The 17,196-nt window shown below is 28.4% G+C and overlaps 1 protein-coding gene across 1 annotated transcript; it reads left to right on the top strand.

The window, feature by feature from the left end:
- The first annotated feature begins 9,940 nt into the window (after positions 1–9,940).
- On the top strand, positions 9,941–11,173 carry LOC105132332 (ethylene-responsive transcription factor ESR2-like). Its single transcript, XM_011035771.1, has one exon. It carries the CDS (start codon positions 9,941–9,943, stop codon positions 11,171–11,173), a length of 1,233 nt encoding a protein of 410 aa, XP_011034073.1.
- The last annotated feature ends 6,023 nt before the right edge of the window (positions 11,174–17,196 follow it).

The following is a 17,196-nucleotide window of genomic DNA, read 5'->3' on the forward strand; positions in this document are numbered from 1 at the left end:
CGATAAACTAATCTTTTTACGAGAAAGCAAAATGAGAATTTTAAATAAAATAAAAAACACAACATAAAATTTAAAATTAAGGTAAAAATCTAAAAAATAAAGGGAAAATAATAAAATTAACTCAATCAAGCTTTGCTAGTTACCATCACATTGTTCGTTTGGCACGAAGATCTCACTTCTTACGATTAGCTTTATATATCCCACTGGTTTATATACGAATATGCTAGACTTTCTGTATAATCTATCAGTAGCATGTCCATAACAGAACGTCCAGAACTATCAGATGAGCTAGCCTATATCAAGAACTTATCTTTTACTCTTGTATCTATAAGTTATGTTGAGACTGTTCAAATAAGGTGTGATATGGTTTTTGCAGCTGCATCAGGATACCAGGCTCGAGGGCTATAGATAGTAGAGAAATTGGCAATAGGTGGAGTCAACGGAAATGGAGAGCCACCATTTTTGCACCATGAACTCTCATATTACCGATTTGATATGGCCTCTATTATTTCTCCTTGGAGGGAATGACATATTGCATTGTTAAAAGAGCTCAATGAAATTCCCAGAAAACTTGTCGCTGGTATTCGGAGTAGAAAAGGCATTTTGTGCCTGGAAAGAATGGGTGGTGGCCTTCTGAACCAAATTAGCTTCAATTGTGGAACTCTTAGGTATTATTGAGAGGGATCTCATGAGAAGCAAGCAGGCTATGAAATTCATAAAAGGAGACCAGTTCTGATCTAGTAGGTAGTGTGGCAACTCTATTTCGAAATTCACCTGGAAATTGATGAAAAATAATTGCACTAAACTCAGCAGAAGAGAGAGGTTTACCAACAGCTGCTAATTCATCAGAGATTGATTTCATCGTACAAAGATATTGAGAAGCTAAAAGATCATTCCTAGGAGCCTTCTACAACTGAATATGCAGCTGACATGCATTGCCTCGTGTAGGACATTGAAACAACGACAGTCTCTAAGGCTTTCCATATAGTAAATGAAGAAGTGAGTCCATCCATAAAACTTCCTCAGAAAGGGAAGAAAGCTGGCAAGACATGAGAGTCTGATCGTGTTGAAACCAAGCATACCGATGCCATTAATAAAACTGGTGAGTTTTTTTTATGTTGAGGATAGGAACAAATTGGGTCGACGTTTTCGAGGTTAAATAGTTTGTGGAGGTGAGTTTGATGCAAAACGAATAATGGGGTTGGAAGGTAAGTTAGGTGGAGGAGGAGGAAGGAAGAACATGAGCGGAAGAAGAAGTCACCATCCAACAGCTTTGATTTCAAGTTGAAAACAAGATAGAAGATGAATTAAGTTGGAGGTTTCTACATAAAATGTATTCCAAGAGATCAATCTAAAATTAATTTTAAAGTTTTATTTTACAACTTATTTTTTATATATAATATTAAAGTTTGAATTACAGTGATCAGGAATTTCAATCACACTACACTATTTTATTTAATTAAATTAATAAAATTAAACACATATAACACTGATATAAAATTATTCTATAAAAAACACACACATATATTAAAAAAAAAACTAAAAATAATTAGACATGCATTACAGAATATATATATATTCTTGTATTGGAGTAATTAAGTTAACAAAGAATCAAAACTAAAAGAATTTTCATTTTAGAGTATGCCAGGAAACTTGATAAAGACTTTCATGGAGTTTCACGATCAATTCGTACAAAGCCCCCTGAAGTATTGTCTCTTTTGATTTACACCTCTTTAAGATTTTTTATATTTCAATGGTAAAACTATTGTTCGTATAAATTTCCACTTTTTTCATTAGGTTTTGCTAATAAATCTATTAAAAACACATGAAACCCACATGCATGGGGAAAAAAAAAGGTTAAGATAATTAACAAATAAAGAATAAAAAACATTACGCAATATGAAACGCAAAAGGCAAGAAGAAATTTTTACAATAAAAATACTGATAATATAAAAAGGGAAAGTGATTTTGATTTGAAGGTTGGTATTTTTTTTACTTTTTTAAATGAGAGTTTTCTATTTTCGTAATAAATAACTTTTTAATGATTTACATCCGATTTGATATCTTTTGCTGTGAGGTTGTGGGATTGTACATGGAGCAACACCAATAATTGATAGTTAATGTTGTTCGAAGAATTACTAGCTACTTTACAGAATTACTAACTATTTTACTCGCATTCCGTTACAAATAAAGATGTCTTTTTATAAAAAAATTATACATAGAAGTTTTTTTATATATAAAAAAATTATTAATAAATTAAAATAATATTTTTAAAAATTAAATATACATAACACCATTAAAAAATAAAAAAAAATATCATTGAGAAAGGAAAAAAGCAATATTAGAAAAAATAATAATAATTTAGTTGTAGTGATTTAATTCATCAAAATCATGATTTGAATTATAAACTCAATTAAATTTAATATTTTTTTAAAAAAATTATAATTAATCTAAAAAAATAAAATAAAACCCTTAAGATTTGGAAGCCTATGATCCAGTACAACCGGGCCACTGCAAATCCAAATTTGAGCCACTATGTTAGTACTTAGAAAATCAGGTAGTTAATATTTTGGTTAAAAAACTTAATTTTCAAGTTATTTTAACTTAAAAAATTCTTACCAACACCCTTGTAATACCCACAAATCATTTTATTAATTTCAAGTACCAAAAAAGTGGTCAAAAAACTCAAAATCAAATTAATTTAGTTTTGGGTGTCTTAAGTTAGATCTGGTTTTTCATCTAATATAGAGGCTGTAAATAATCATTATGAAGTTTCTTATATCTCATGGAGCTTGTTAATATTAAAAAAATTATTTTGGATGCTGAAAATGAAATAAACGGTAATTTTTTCTTTTACTGTTGGAATCCAACAATCAGGATTGTATACTAAAATTAATTTTTTAAAATTTAACAGAATATAAATTGAATATATTATGCTATTTTTAAATATCGATAATTTAAGTATATTTTTCATACAATTTTTAACACACTATCCATGTTTAATGTCTCTTTTATTTGTTTTTTTTATTTTAAATTCACTTTTGATTGAAAATTCATACACTGCAAGCTCTTCAATTAAGATTAAATCTCACAAAATAAAATTTTGATAACCAAAACGAATTATTAAAAATATATAATATGTACACAGTGTATTGTATGTTTGATTAGTATCGGATATTCTTAAACACCGCTCATGCCTTTTAGATGTTTATTTAATTGGAAAAATTATACATTTTTTAATATAATTTTATGAATTTGAAGAAGGTAACCAATAAACATAAAAAAAAAAAAAAATTAAGAACGTTTATACTGAAATGTTTATTGGACATGTCTGATTAGTGTACTTCAATTGATGGTGTCTCTTCAACTAGAGACTATATGTGCATTCTCCCGTTTGTATCTTATAAAATCAACATTCGAACAGTAATTAAACAGTAGTTTAGCTACTGTGGAAATAATTTTCGACAGTGAGAGACTGGATAGGACATGGAAGGCAATTTAAGACATTCCCTGCATCCTTTTTTAGGGTGTGTTTGTCACTTGGTTTTAAAAATATTTAATTTTTTATTTTAAATTAATATATTTTTAATATTTTTAAATTATTTTAAATTACATTTACAAATAAAGTATTAATATCTCTACATTCTCAGGCATGGCACGAAGTCTTTGAATCTTCTGCTTGAAAAAGCTGGGTCACTCATTGATTCTATTTTCTCTGACAGGATCTCTTCTTGTCGTTAAAATCTTGAAGCTCTTCTTTCCTGGATTGGCGTCTCTGTCCTTCAAATTAATACCCCTTCACCGTCGCAAGTAGGAACCTCTCTCTCTCTCTCTCTCGTGCATTATTAGATTTCTTTGACGTGACAGGAACAGTAGTATGATCGCCCACCTGAGAAACTGGATAAAAGAGTGAAGCCATCGGATCTGTTCTTCAAGAATTATATATCAGCAATATGCATGGTGATAGGATCTCCGTAGCCAGCATGACTGATACGAACGAATGGCAAGCACGTCCGGATGTGATTCAAAATGCAAATCTTTCACTTACAAATTGAAGAAGAAATTACTTTACTTTGCATGCATTTCGATCGATCTGTTGAACTTTCGATTCATGTTCGGGAATTGCAAGCAATTAATTGTTGAAAATGATCTTGCAAGGTAATCTTAGCATGCGGGGAGGATAATATATTATTATTTCGTCTCATAATTAAGCTTTTTAATGATTATGATTATTTATATATTTTTATGTTTTAAAAATATTTTAAAAAAATTAAAAAACTTTTATTTTTTATTTATTTTAAATTAATATATTTTTAGTGTTTTCAAATTATTTTAATATACTAATATTAAAAATATTTTTATAAAATAAAATTATAATTCCAAACGAGGTAAATTTGCACAGAGAGTATTTTTTTTTCTTAATTCTCTAATAACTGAACAACAACTCACCACTCATTTCTCTTGTTAAATCAATTAAAAGAAATCCAGGGTAGTAATGGACATGCAGATTTCGAATCTCAAAAACTTTTATTTCAGTAGGCATGTTAGAAAAATAATATAAAAATATTTATAAAATATTATTTAATTTTTTAATTTTTTAATTAAGAAATTTTTTTCTATACTCCTTAAAAAATAAGTTATTACTAGGAATGCTGATTGGTTCCACAAGCGTTTTTTTCCTAATGGATTTTTTTCATCTAATCAAAAATTAGGATTTTTTTTATTAAGAGTATGCATATTTTTTCCTTTTTAATTCAAATATTTATTCTTGAATAAATTGTTTTGTTGTCAAAATTAGAAAAAAATACATGAATTAAAAAAAAAGATTTTTTAATGAAAAAAATGCATAAAAAACCTAAATCGCCTTGCAATATTTTCTCCATAATACGAAACCGAAAAATTAAAGGAGTTGGTTATAAACAGGATTTAAAACACACACATTAAATATATAGTTTTTCAAACCATATTTTCTCCATTTCTCTTTTCATCCTTCTATTTCATGAAAGAAACAGAAACAAAAAATAACTTGAAACTGGGAAATTAAAAGAGGAAGCCATAAACGAATATACTCATGGAACCGAAGCAATTAGGATGCCAGCGAAGTTTTTAACTCTCAAGCTTTGGATTTGGGAAGCCATGGAAGGAGAAAGGAAGGGAGTTTTGTTGGCTGTAATTGAAGGCTCAGTTAGAGGAACGATGGAAGAAGAAAGGAGAGAACGAAGAATACTTTTGGTTAAATTAGGAGACATCTTCCCTACTTTTTCTGACTTAAGGGTACAGCCCCATAACACAACGACTTTAGTCTCCATCTGCCAGAAGAACCTAAAATCTCATCACTTCAATACCCTATTAAACACAAGGCAGACAAGTCCATGTGAACATAAATCCTTGGTTTTTGAAACCCTAACCATCCCTAATGCTCATTACTATCTTGGAGAAAGTTTTCTACAAGTATTCTTTTAAAAAAATCAATAAAAAAAATTAATAAATATAATTTTAAATAATGCTCATTACTATCTTGGAGAAAGTTAATAAATATAATTTATATAATATTTTTTAATATTTCTTCTCAAATAAAAATTATTTAAATTTAAAACTTGTATTATCCTATATTATTAATTAGGAAAAAAAATGAAGTTAGAAAAATTTAAATTCATGATTATGACCATCAAGATTTTAATATCTTATTAAAAAATCATTCTATCTAAAAATTTAAGTGTTTTTTGAGAGAATGGTTTTTTAATAATTATTTTAATCTAAAAATTTTAATTATTAAGTAATGTTTCAACATATAATTTATATAATATTTTAATATCTACCCATCAAGATAATTAAAAATATATTAATTTAATATATTTTTAAATCAAGAACAATTTTAAGAAATACTCACGGCTACAAACGCACTTTCAATAAGGCACGGACAAAACAAGAATGCAAGTTGCAAACATATGCCAGAATAATTAGATTCAAGGAGAGCACAAGGAAACCAAAACCAAAGTGGGATAAACAACTTCTGAGAGCCGCCAGCGTCATCATTCATACTGATAATTAAGCACCATACTGTGTTTTTAACTTCTCATGTTCTGATTCAACTGTATTTTTAAAATTAAAAAAGAATTATTATGGTTATTTTAATATGTTAATATTAAAAATAATTTTTAAAAAAACATTAATTTAATATATTCCTAAAAAAATCTATTTTATTACACTCTTAAGCATACCCTGTTCACTTAGATATTTGATGGAGATATGTACGTACATGGTTTCTGGAGCACATAAGTTAGCAGCCTTACCTCCTTAGCCTGAAAACACTGAGTCCTTTGTTGCTGTATATTAATATCAACGGGGACACATATTTTGTTTGATGTTTTCATGTTTTAAAAATATTTTTTTAAAATGCTTTTAGAAAACTTTTTCTAATTTTTTATAAAGTTTCCACATTACAATGGCATGAATCAGCGTGCTAACCCTCAAGGTATTTTTTATAAAGTTTCCACATTACAATGCCATGAATCAGCGTGCTAACCCTCAAGGTTTTTTTAATTAATTATTTTTTAATTTTATTTTTTAATATAGAGTTAATTAAAAATTAAATTTTATTATTTATTTTATTTATATTTTATTATTTATATTTTAGTTTTATTAATTAGAAATAATACTTAACAACTTAACCTAAGTCAACTCAAATCATTTTTTGTTTATTGTTTTTATTAATTTTTTTATTTCATCATACAACACTATATCAATTAAAAATTGAATTTTATTATATGTTTTTATATACTTTTCATGTGGATATTTTGGTATTATAATCAAGATTGCAGATTTGACATTTGAACTCTTGTTAAATCTGGGTCATTTTTTATTTTCTTTTTAAAGAATTATCCATGTCTTATAATTCAGGTAATAGATTATCCTCATCTCATGACTTAAGTCGTGATTTTTATAGGTTAATCCAATTGACTCAGTTTTTTTATTTTTTAATTATTTTTTTTATTTTTATCATTTAATATTGTGTTTGATTAGAAGTTAAACTTTATAATTTATTTCAGTTTGCTTTGTATTGGATTATCTTGACCACATAACTCGGGTCACAAATTTAATATATCAACACAGGTTAACCCGAGTTAGTATGATATGTTGTTATCTTGATATTTAAAAATTATAATATTAAAAAAATAGTCAAAGTATGTTTTTACAGTTTGTATGGGTGGTCTTTCGATTCACAAAATCAATCAAATTATATTATATTAACCCTTATATGATTTTAATTTTTTATGCTAAAACAAATTTTACCAACATCTAAATAATTTTTTTTGTTCAAGAAAAAATTAACTCATGACATGACTTGTTACTTGCTACGCAACGTGGGTCAATGATCTAGTAAAAAAACTAAAGGAGGAAGACGTTTTGCTATTTTCATCCCCGCATAACACTATTCACTAAATAGTATTTTTTTTTACTACACTATTCACTAAATAGTATTTTTTTTTTACTTTTTTTACTTTTTTTAATTTTAATTTTATATTTAAGTATTAGATTTATTGGAGATTAAACTGTATAATATTTTTCAACTTGCTTTTAATGAGGTTATTTTAAACTCATAACGCAGATCGTGGATTTGATAAGTTAACTCAATTAACTCGAGTTTCTTTTCCTTTTCTTAATTAATCTTTTTTTTTTCAATCTCATCATTCAATATTGAGTTAATAGGGAATCAGATTTCATGATTTTATTTTGGTTTGCTTTCCAAGAGGTTATCCTCGTTCCAAAACTACAGTCGTGGATTTAGCAAGTTATTCTAGATAAACCCGAGTTTTTTTTGTGCTTTTTTTAATCAATCTTTTTTAATTCTATCTTTAAACATTGGGTTTATTGATAATTGAACTTCATAATTTATTTTAATTTTTTATTAGATTATCTTGGTCTTATAATAGGATCGTGAGTTTGACAAGTTAACTTAAATTAACCCGAGTTATTTTTTTGGTTATTTTTAATTATTTTTTTTATTTTATCCATTAATATTGAGTTTATAAGAAATTGAGCTTTATTATTTAATTTGATTCATTTTCTATGAAGTTATCATAATTTTATAATTTTGTACGTGAATTTACAACTTAATCTAGGTTGATTTAATATGTTACTATCTAACTTATTAAAAAATATTATTTTTAAATATTTATTTTAAATCAAATTATATTTTTACTTTATATAATATATATATATATATATATATATATAATCACACTAAATTGATCACTCACATCAAAACAATCCCCTCACATTTTTTTTTAGCAATGTCAGGACATTTATTTTAAGTTAAAGAAAAAATAAATCCGATCATAACATTGAGTGGGCATAATTATCCTTTTACTACACACAATACCTTTTCCAGAAAAAAAAAAAGTGATTTACTATTAGTGTATTTGTTCTTACGATCCAAAGCTTTTGAAATCTTTGAAATTTTTTTCTGCTTTAAATGATTTTTTTATGATTTTGTATTATTTTAATGTGTAAATATTAAAATAAATTTTAAAAAATAAAAAAAATATTATTTTAATATATTTTAAAATAACAAATATTTTAAAAGTTAATCACTATCATAATTACAAATACTATATATATAGTATTAAATATGTGTTTAGTATTGTAGTACATAATAATTTTTAAAAGCTTTTTAATTAAAATTATATTAAAATAATATATATTTTTCATACCAAGATATCTAAATCTATTTTAAAATATTTTAAAAAATTAATTTAATATTTTTTAAATGAAAATAAATTTGAAAAGCAAGTTATAAAATAAAACAAATATTCATTAAAATACTTTGTACCATCAACATGATAAAAGAAAAACAATTCTCCCATTTACATATTCTTAATAGAATACTTAATCTTTTATTAATTATATTTGGAATGCTTATTAATTGTAATAATTATCAAGATCGACTCGGGATTTAATAATTTAGAATTCGACTCGGGAAAAACATTTGGCTCAGGCTAGTTTGGTTTTAAAGTAAATGGAGAGTTAATCTAATTAAATTACAGTGATCCAAACAAACCAATCTATAATTTAAGTAACCCTGTTAAACTCGAGAGAGAGCAATCGGATTAACTTCAATTTCTTTTTCTTTTTTTTTATAAAAAAAACACCATTGTTCTTTTTCTTTTTTTTTTAAAAAAAAAACACCATAGTAATTAATACTTAACATAATACTATTTACATACTGAATGTGACGAAGCAATGGCAATAACCCTCTTCTTTAAAAGTGTCCTTCCACACGGGTAGGGTGGTCCAGAGTACCTCCATAGGGAGTAGTACCTTATTCAAGGGACACATCCCCGAAAAAACAAAAACAAGGAATAATAATCGGAAAAAATGCTTTGAAAAAACGAAAAGCTTTGCTGAAAAAAGATTGAAATAAAAACCCTAGCATCCCAAAACTAGACTCGTACTTCAATAATTTATGAAAGTATTTTTAGTTAATGGCGGTTTAGTGGAAACCTAATCTGTTTGACTTATCAAATAAGAGAAATTCTAAACCAAAATTACCAATTGCTTATAAACAAACTGTCGGTTGCGTCATTAATCAATCTTAATAACACATATTTTAGCTTCATTATTATCTAAAAAATGACAAATTAAAAGGAAAAAAAGGGGTCAGAGAGGGGAGATGAATCGTTTCTATCTTTTACATCAACGTTTTTGTGCTGCACCATGCAGCACGATGAGTTTCGTCACTTTCAAATTTCAAGCTCCCTATGTATATATATTTTAGAGCTATCACCAGCTACAAATACACTATGCAAATCCCGAAGTCCAGGTGTTAAACTGCAGAGCCTTGAAATCGCCGACATCACGCTCCTTCATCCATTCGAGCGGCTTGTTTTTCTTCTTCAATTTCATTTGTAAAGCACGCATCTTCAAGCGTTCCTAAAGTATGGAAGAAGCGCTTAGAAGGCTCGACGGAATACCGAGCCATACACTAGAAACCATCCTGCACGAACCCATCATCGCGGATCTCCAGAATAAATCAGCACCTACCAACACGGCTAGCACCACAACAAACAAAAGGTCACTGAAAGAAAGTGGTGGGAGCTTGAGGTACCGTGGCGTCCGCAGGAGGCCATGGGGTCGTTATGCAGCCGAGATAAGGGATCCTCAGTCTAAGGAACGGCGTTGGCTTGGCACTTTTGACACTGCTGAGGAGGCTGCTTGTGCCTATGATTATGCAGCTCTAGCAATGCGTGGTCTCAAGGCTCGGACTAATTTCGTGTACCCAGATGCTCATTCTGCAACAGTTGACCCTTCTCATAACTTGCTCCCTCCGTTTACCTTCTCAGAATCATCTCATCAACCCTCTCGCCACTATACTAAATCCTCTTCAAATTGCTCTTTTCTTGGTCACCCTCATGTTGGTGACTTCTCTGCTGGTGGGTCTCCACCGCATAGGAGTAGTGACAGTGTTGCTGGTACTTCTCTGAACATGCTTTTTCTCCGTGATTTCATTCACTACCCTTCGGGTTCGTCGTCTCATAATCATCCCCAACCTTTTTCTGATCACTCTCCATGCATCAATGGGTCCTCCAATTCTGATCCTAGCAATTTCTCAGGTGGTTATTTTGTGAATCCTTCTATTAACACTATTTCGAGTTCATTTAATATCTCTTTAGCAGACTCAACTGTCACTACTCTACCGCACATGGAGTTTCATCAGAATTATAGTACTCCTGGAGACCTGAAAAGGCCCGACGCCAAAGCTGAAGAGTTGGAATTTTTTCCACAAGAACCATCCGATTCTGGTTTGTTGCAAGAGATTATTCAAGGGTTTTTCCCTAAACACTCCTCTGACAAGATTGCGTCTTCAGAAAGCTCTGGAGAGTCAATAGCTGCACCAACGTCTGAAATAGTATCTGTTAATCAGTCACTAGATGGGTCGAGAACGGGCATGAAGAAGTACTTTGTTAAAAATGAGCACCATGATCCTTATCTTGGTCATCAAGGAATAAGGTCGGGGCAGATAATTGGGGGCTGTTACAGGGGGGTTAGTTCTCATGAACTTCCGCACTGTAATGAGATGCCATTGATCAATCATCAGATGGGTCCGGACTCCATTTTAGATGACATTTTTCAGTACCCAGATCGTATGAGTGCCTCTGCTGCTAGGTTCTAGAATGTTAAAGGTCTTGTTTCGGTGCAACGTCTACAAGATTTTTAGTTAGTTAATGTTCAGTTATAAGACTTCAATTCAAAAGATTATCTAGCTCAAGTTACCATGATTTCCTCTTGGAAATCTTGTTAAATTAAGCTGATGATTATATATGTTATATATCCTCTTAACTCTTTAAGTCTACCGGAACCGGGTTATATTGAAGTTAATTTCGTGTTTTGTTACAATGGTCTCTGCTCTCTCTCTCTCTCTCTCATATGTGTTCATTGTTGACTTTGGATCTGAAAAGTTGTGTTTACTCGGCTTTATGCTTCTCGTAGTGTTCTTTTTTACTGCTATGGTGTACACCCAGTGTATTTTCATTTTTGGTTCTTTCCGCGTAATATATCAAAGGAAACCCTAAATGGGTAAAGCTGAAAATCATTCGTAGAATCCGGTGTTGTGCCAGGTAAAAACTAGCTACTTCCTGGGAAAAATATAAAAATGGTACCTTACAGTGTCCACTGGTATCCATGCCTTCCCCAGTTTTTGTTGCAAGTGATTGTACTCCCTCGTGTTTTCTTTTTCTACTATTTTTAATTTTTTTGCACCGCCTACGATTGATTCTAATTTTTGAAGTACTAAATGATGAGTTCCGGATAAAGTTTCTTTTGGGAAGCGAGGAGTCCCCTTCGGATAGCATCATTGAAGAACCGGAGATCCCAGAACGCCATTTTTTTCGATTACCATGTTATTAGTATAAATCTCCAAGTATTCTTATATAGCGGATAATACTGTTGTTATGGTGTTTAAAAAAACATCTTTGCCGACTATAATTGCATGGAAATCGAGGCTCTTGTGCACGGAAAGAATTCCAAAATAAAGAGTATGCTAGTATGGTGCCTAAGTTAGCATTCACTGAAGAGGGAAAGAGCCTTAAGAGAACATGTTCAACTTGTTTGCATAATAAAAGCGGAGAGGGGGAGAGAGAGAGGAGACCCCCCCTTTACCTTCGAATTCAAAACCCTTTATATAGCTTTGAGCTCACATGAATTTGTTGACAGACGAGTGCAAAATAGACGATTTATATGATATATGTATGAGCTTTCAAGAAAAATTGAGAGATTTATTCTTGTTTAAGCCACTACCCATCAAGATTCGTACGTTTTCCTTGGCGTTAAGCTCTTTATTATCAAGAATTTGTGGTCTTAATTTGAGTTTGGTTATGACTCTCTTGTATTGTGTATCCACTTGGTTTGGTATAATGAAATCTTGATCCATTTCCGCTTATTAGTAGTGTTTGGAATGTAATTCAAACCATGTTTTTTAAAAATTTAAAAATTATTTTTATTTTAAAAAAATTTATATATTTTCAGACCATTTAACATAATAATGTTAAAAATAATTTTAAAAAATAAAAAAATATTTATTTTATATATTTTCAATTGAAAAACTTTCTTTCTCCTTTAATTTTCGATTATCCTTTAGTTAACATTTAACAAAAATATTAAAGAAAATCTATAAACTTAAGAACTGAACCTTATCTCATGAATTGTATATGAGAAGTACAGTAACTGTACTTGATGACATATTGGATTCAAACTGAACGTGTAAATTTTAGGATATATGTTCAAGATAAGGTTCATGATTAACCAAACCAAAATGACCCTAGATTAACCTAACCAAATCTACGTTAGATTAACTGAACTGAGTTTCATATATAGAGACATTCATGCACGTATTTTTTCCCCTTATAATTCTCTTATATTTTTCAATTCTTAATATATACTCGATAGCAGAGTTAGAAATAAATGGTGATTTTACATGTAATGCCATTCTTTTTAATATATTTAGAACATAAAACAATTATATGAATCTATGTGACTATTATAATATTTTATTACTTTATCTTATAAAAAAATTATAATTATATATTGAAGTGTAAGGATATCCTTAGTTATTGGAGCAACATTTATGCACATAGATTGATAGAACATAAAACAATTATATGAATCTATATGACTATTATAATATTTTGTTACTTTATCTTATAGAAAAATTATAATTATATATTGAAGTGTTATAGTAAGGATATCCTTAGTTATTGGAGCAACTTTTATGCACATAGATTGACTTCTTTCCTTGATCCAATGTCAAACAAGCCCCCTCTATAAGATAATGATTTTTTAAAGTTCTAAAAAATATTGTTAATTTTATCATCATATATATTCTACTTTTGGACTTCTAAGAACACATATTTTTTTGTTGATCAATTTTATATTTGATTTTGAACATTATTTAAGATTGAGTTATTTATTTTGAAAATATTTAATATTGTTAATTTTATATCTTATTTTAGCTAGTTAAGATCTAAGAAAATAAAAAGAAAAGAGTAGTAAAATAAAGAATATTCGGCGCTTATCAATATCAAGTTTTTCTTATTAAAAAAACAATAAAACTCTTAGATTAAAATAAATCAAGTATTCACTCTTGGATTAAAGGTTATTTAATTGTTAATTAATCTCCAAATCAGTTGTCCAAAATCTATCATCGTTTTATAACACGATTTTAAATAAATATCATGGAAGTACTGTAACAAACTTATTTATTCATAATAATAAATATAAATTAGGTATTGAATCTATTATTATCGAAATTAATGTCGCAGTTATGCTCGACATTTACAACTTTTAACGGTTCCCAGTCCCACGCTTGGAATAGTTTCTTCCGACAAGGAAGCGTACAAATGTTGGAAGATTCAGCACTAATTACAATCCAGCACTGCTGCAACCATCATCCGTACGCTCATGCACATATTCTGATCAATTCCTCTTTGCCAGAATAACAAGATACGCATAACCCATTTCGTACATTAGCATATCCTGTGGGTCCTTTTTCTTCTGATCTAGTTATGACCCTAATGTCAGTCTCCATGGACTGCAATTAATCCACTTCCCACGGTTGCCCCAGGAGGCTGAGGCTTTCCTTTCACGAGCAGGACAGTGGCCACAATGATCTGGTTGCCTCCCCGCGACGAGATTTGACACCGTCATAAATTATACATCTAAACACGCCACGCTACAGTACAATTTTTAAATATAATCTTTAGGGTTTTACTTAATGGCGAAGTGGATTCAATCTACCCAGAGTGTCCACCCAGTTAAGAAGCTGGGTCTTAGATCATATAATTTGATGCAGTTCAACTTAAAAAAAAAAAATAATTTGATGCAGTTCAACTTAAAAAAAATAAAATAAAACATTTAAAAAATTATGTTTGAGATTTTAATACTTTATATTAACAAAATTTAAAACAATGCATGAGATATGAATTATAAAAAATAAGTATGTGGCATGAAACATGATATAATTATCTCATATTAAAAAGTTAATAAACAATTTATGTGAATGTAACTTATATGTAATTATTCTACATTGAAAAATTAGAAAATAATTTATATAAATGTAAGCTATGAAAAATAAATGTGAAGTGTAGTCTAACTATCCCTCATTAAAAAATTAAAAAATAATCTATGTAAATATAAAAAATAAAACATGAATATGAAGTATAATATAGTATAGTATAGTATAATTGTTCTACATTCAGAGGTTAAGAAACAATTCACGTATAGTTATCTTATATCCAAAGGTTAAAATTGCAATTCATGTAGACATAGACTATATATAGTTATCTCACATTTAAAAGTTAAAAATACAATTCATATAAATATAAAATATAAAAACAATATCTAAGATTAAGTATTCATAAATTGATTTTATATTTTTAAAGTTTATTAAAAAAATTAAATAAAAAAAGAAGAAGAAACCTAGTCTCACCTGGGTTATGTTGAGCCACCTAAGTTTTAGATAAACCTAGCGGGTCGCTTGGATTTGACCAGGCTAATTGCAAGCTAGGGTTTAATAACTATAACATCCATCATACTTATGAAACCTGATTCGGTATTGACCTGAGTCAACTTTTATATATATATATATATATAGAGGTTTTAATATTTCATATAAATATATATATATATATATATATATTGAGATTTTAATATTTCATATAATTTTTTTTTAGAAATAATATATGTGATACTATAAAAAAATGAGGCATGTAGTGTAGTATAGTTAATCATACGTCAAAAAGTTAAGAAATAATTTATATAAATGTAGGTTATGAAAAAAATATAAAGTGTAATATACTCATCTCAAATTAAAAATTTGAGAAACAGTCCACTTGGATATAAGTTATATATAGTTATTTTAAATTAAAAAAAAATAGTATATCTAGATGTAGACAATAAAAAAAATATGAGGTATCAAATTTAATATAGTGTATAAAATAAAAATGTGAAGCATGGTCTAGTTATTTAGTTACCGCATATCGAAAAATTACTAAATAATTTATGTGAATGTAAAATATAAAAAGTGATATACAAGATTAAGTATTGATGAATTAATTTTATATTTTTAAAGTTTATTAAAAAAATTAAATCTCACCAATCATCCATATTGATAGGTCATCCGAGTTTGACCGATTCCATTTCCAAGCACAAGTTTTTATCATTTTAAACCCAGTCAAGGCCTTGGATTTTTCAAGTTTCAGTCAATCTGTTAAGTTCCAAAACCAAGTAATGAGAATGTATATTTTCATGGATCCATAAATTTTAGTGGGAGAAACAGGCCGAGATGGTGGACTTAGTTATATAAATTATACATGTACTAAAGGAAATGATCTTTTACCTTAGAAATGACACCCTTGAAATTTTATTTTACCAGTGCGGATGTAGCGTTGACAAAACTATAACTTTGCTCTTTTTAAAAAAAAATAATTTTTTTCTTATATTTTTTCTTTATACATGATGTTTTTATCACTTTATACTTGATTTTTTTATTACTATTTTTTTATGAAATCTTTTTATTTTTTTCCTTTACTCTTTCTTGAAAAAAAAATGTTATTTGTTATTTGTTATACTAGGAGTATTTATCACTTCATATTTAACTTATTTTTATTGTCATTATTTTGTAATTTTTTAAAATTTTTTCATCTGCATTTAAACAAAAATTATTATATAAAGACTTTAAGAAAATGTGTTGCAATGTAGCAATTATAATATAATTTTATTTTTTTATTACTTTAAAAACAAGCTGAAGATCTTATGAATCTTTATTAATGTATATGATTATCACTATATTTTACTATACATAAACATTTATTTTTTTATTCACAATTATATTTTTATTTATTATCAAAAAACATGTTAATAATATCAATAAATTAATTCATTTGTCTTAAAAAAATTATTTAACTTGCAACTAGGTGAGTAGAATTAAGGAGTTAACATTTTTATTTATTTGTTGGCGTAGATAATTCTTGATTTGTTTAATTAAATATATACATAGTATCACACCCGGACATTGCGGCGACCTTAAAAAAATTAAATTCAAGGAAACAATGGATTTCTAGCATCCTATTTCTTGATGGGAGAATGATCTTGTTTTAAGGAGTTGCCACTTAGTATTATGGTCACTAGGAACCCTTACTGGTCAGCAGAGATTCATTGATACGGGACTGGTTACGTAAAATAGCTGACTGGTCAGCAGAGATTCATTGGTACGGGACTGATTACGTAAAATAGAAGATACTATCACTCGTTAAACGTTCTGCCTGAGACAGACTGCATTGCTGGTTTTGTCTTAAATTGCTTAATATTTATTAGTTTACGCTATGATAATTTGCTTATAGTATTCTTAACTTTGGTGTCAGTGAATATTCAACTACGAATATCTCCAACTCTGGTGTTGGTAAATATTACGTAGCATTAAAATACATTTTATTCCCTACTCTAGTGAATAAATAAATAAAAGTAAATTTATTTTTACGCGTGCATATATTTTTTTTATTTTTCTAGCTAAATAAAATAAAATACAACGAATAAAAATAGTATAAATTTAAATCTGTATTTTTATTCCTGATTCTGGCATCAGTTAATAAACCAATAAATTTATATTATTTTTATTCATGCATACATATTTTTTATTTTTAT

The sequence above is a fragment of the Populus euphratica genome, unplaced genomic scaffold, assembly GCF_000495115.2.
Source record: "Populus euphratica unplaced genomic scaffold, PopEup_1.0 scaffold85.1, whole genome shotgun sequence".
NCBI classification, from domain to species: Eukaryota; Viridiplantae; Streptophyta; class Magnoliopsida; order Malpighiales; family Salicaceae; genus Populus; species Populus euphratica.

What these genes read in the sequence shown, in the direction of transcription:
- LOC105132332 (XM_011035771.1), top strand. Translation starts at nt 9,941, where the DNA reads ATGGAAGAAGCGCTTAGAAGGCTCGACGGAATACCGAGCCATACACTA.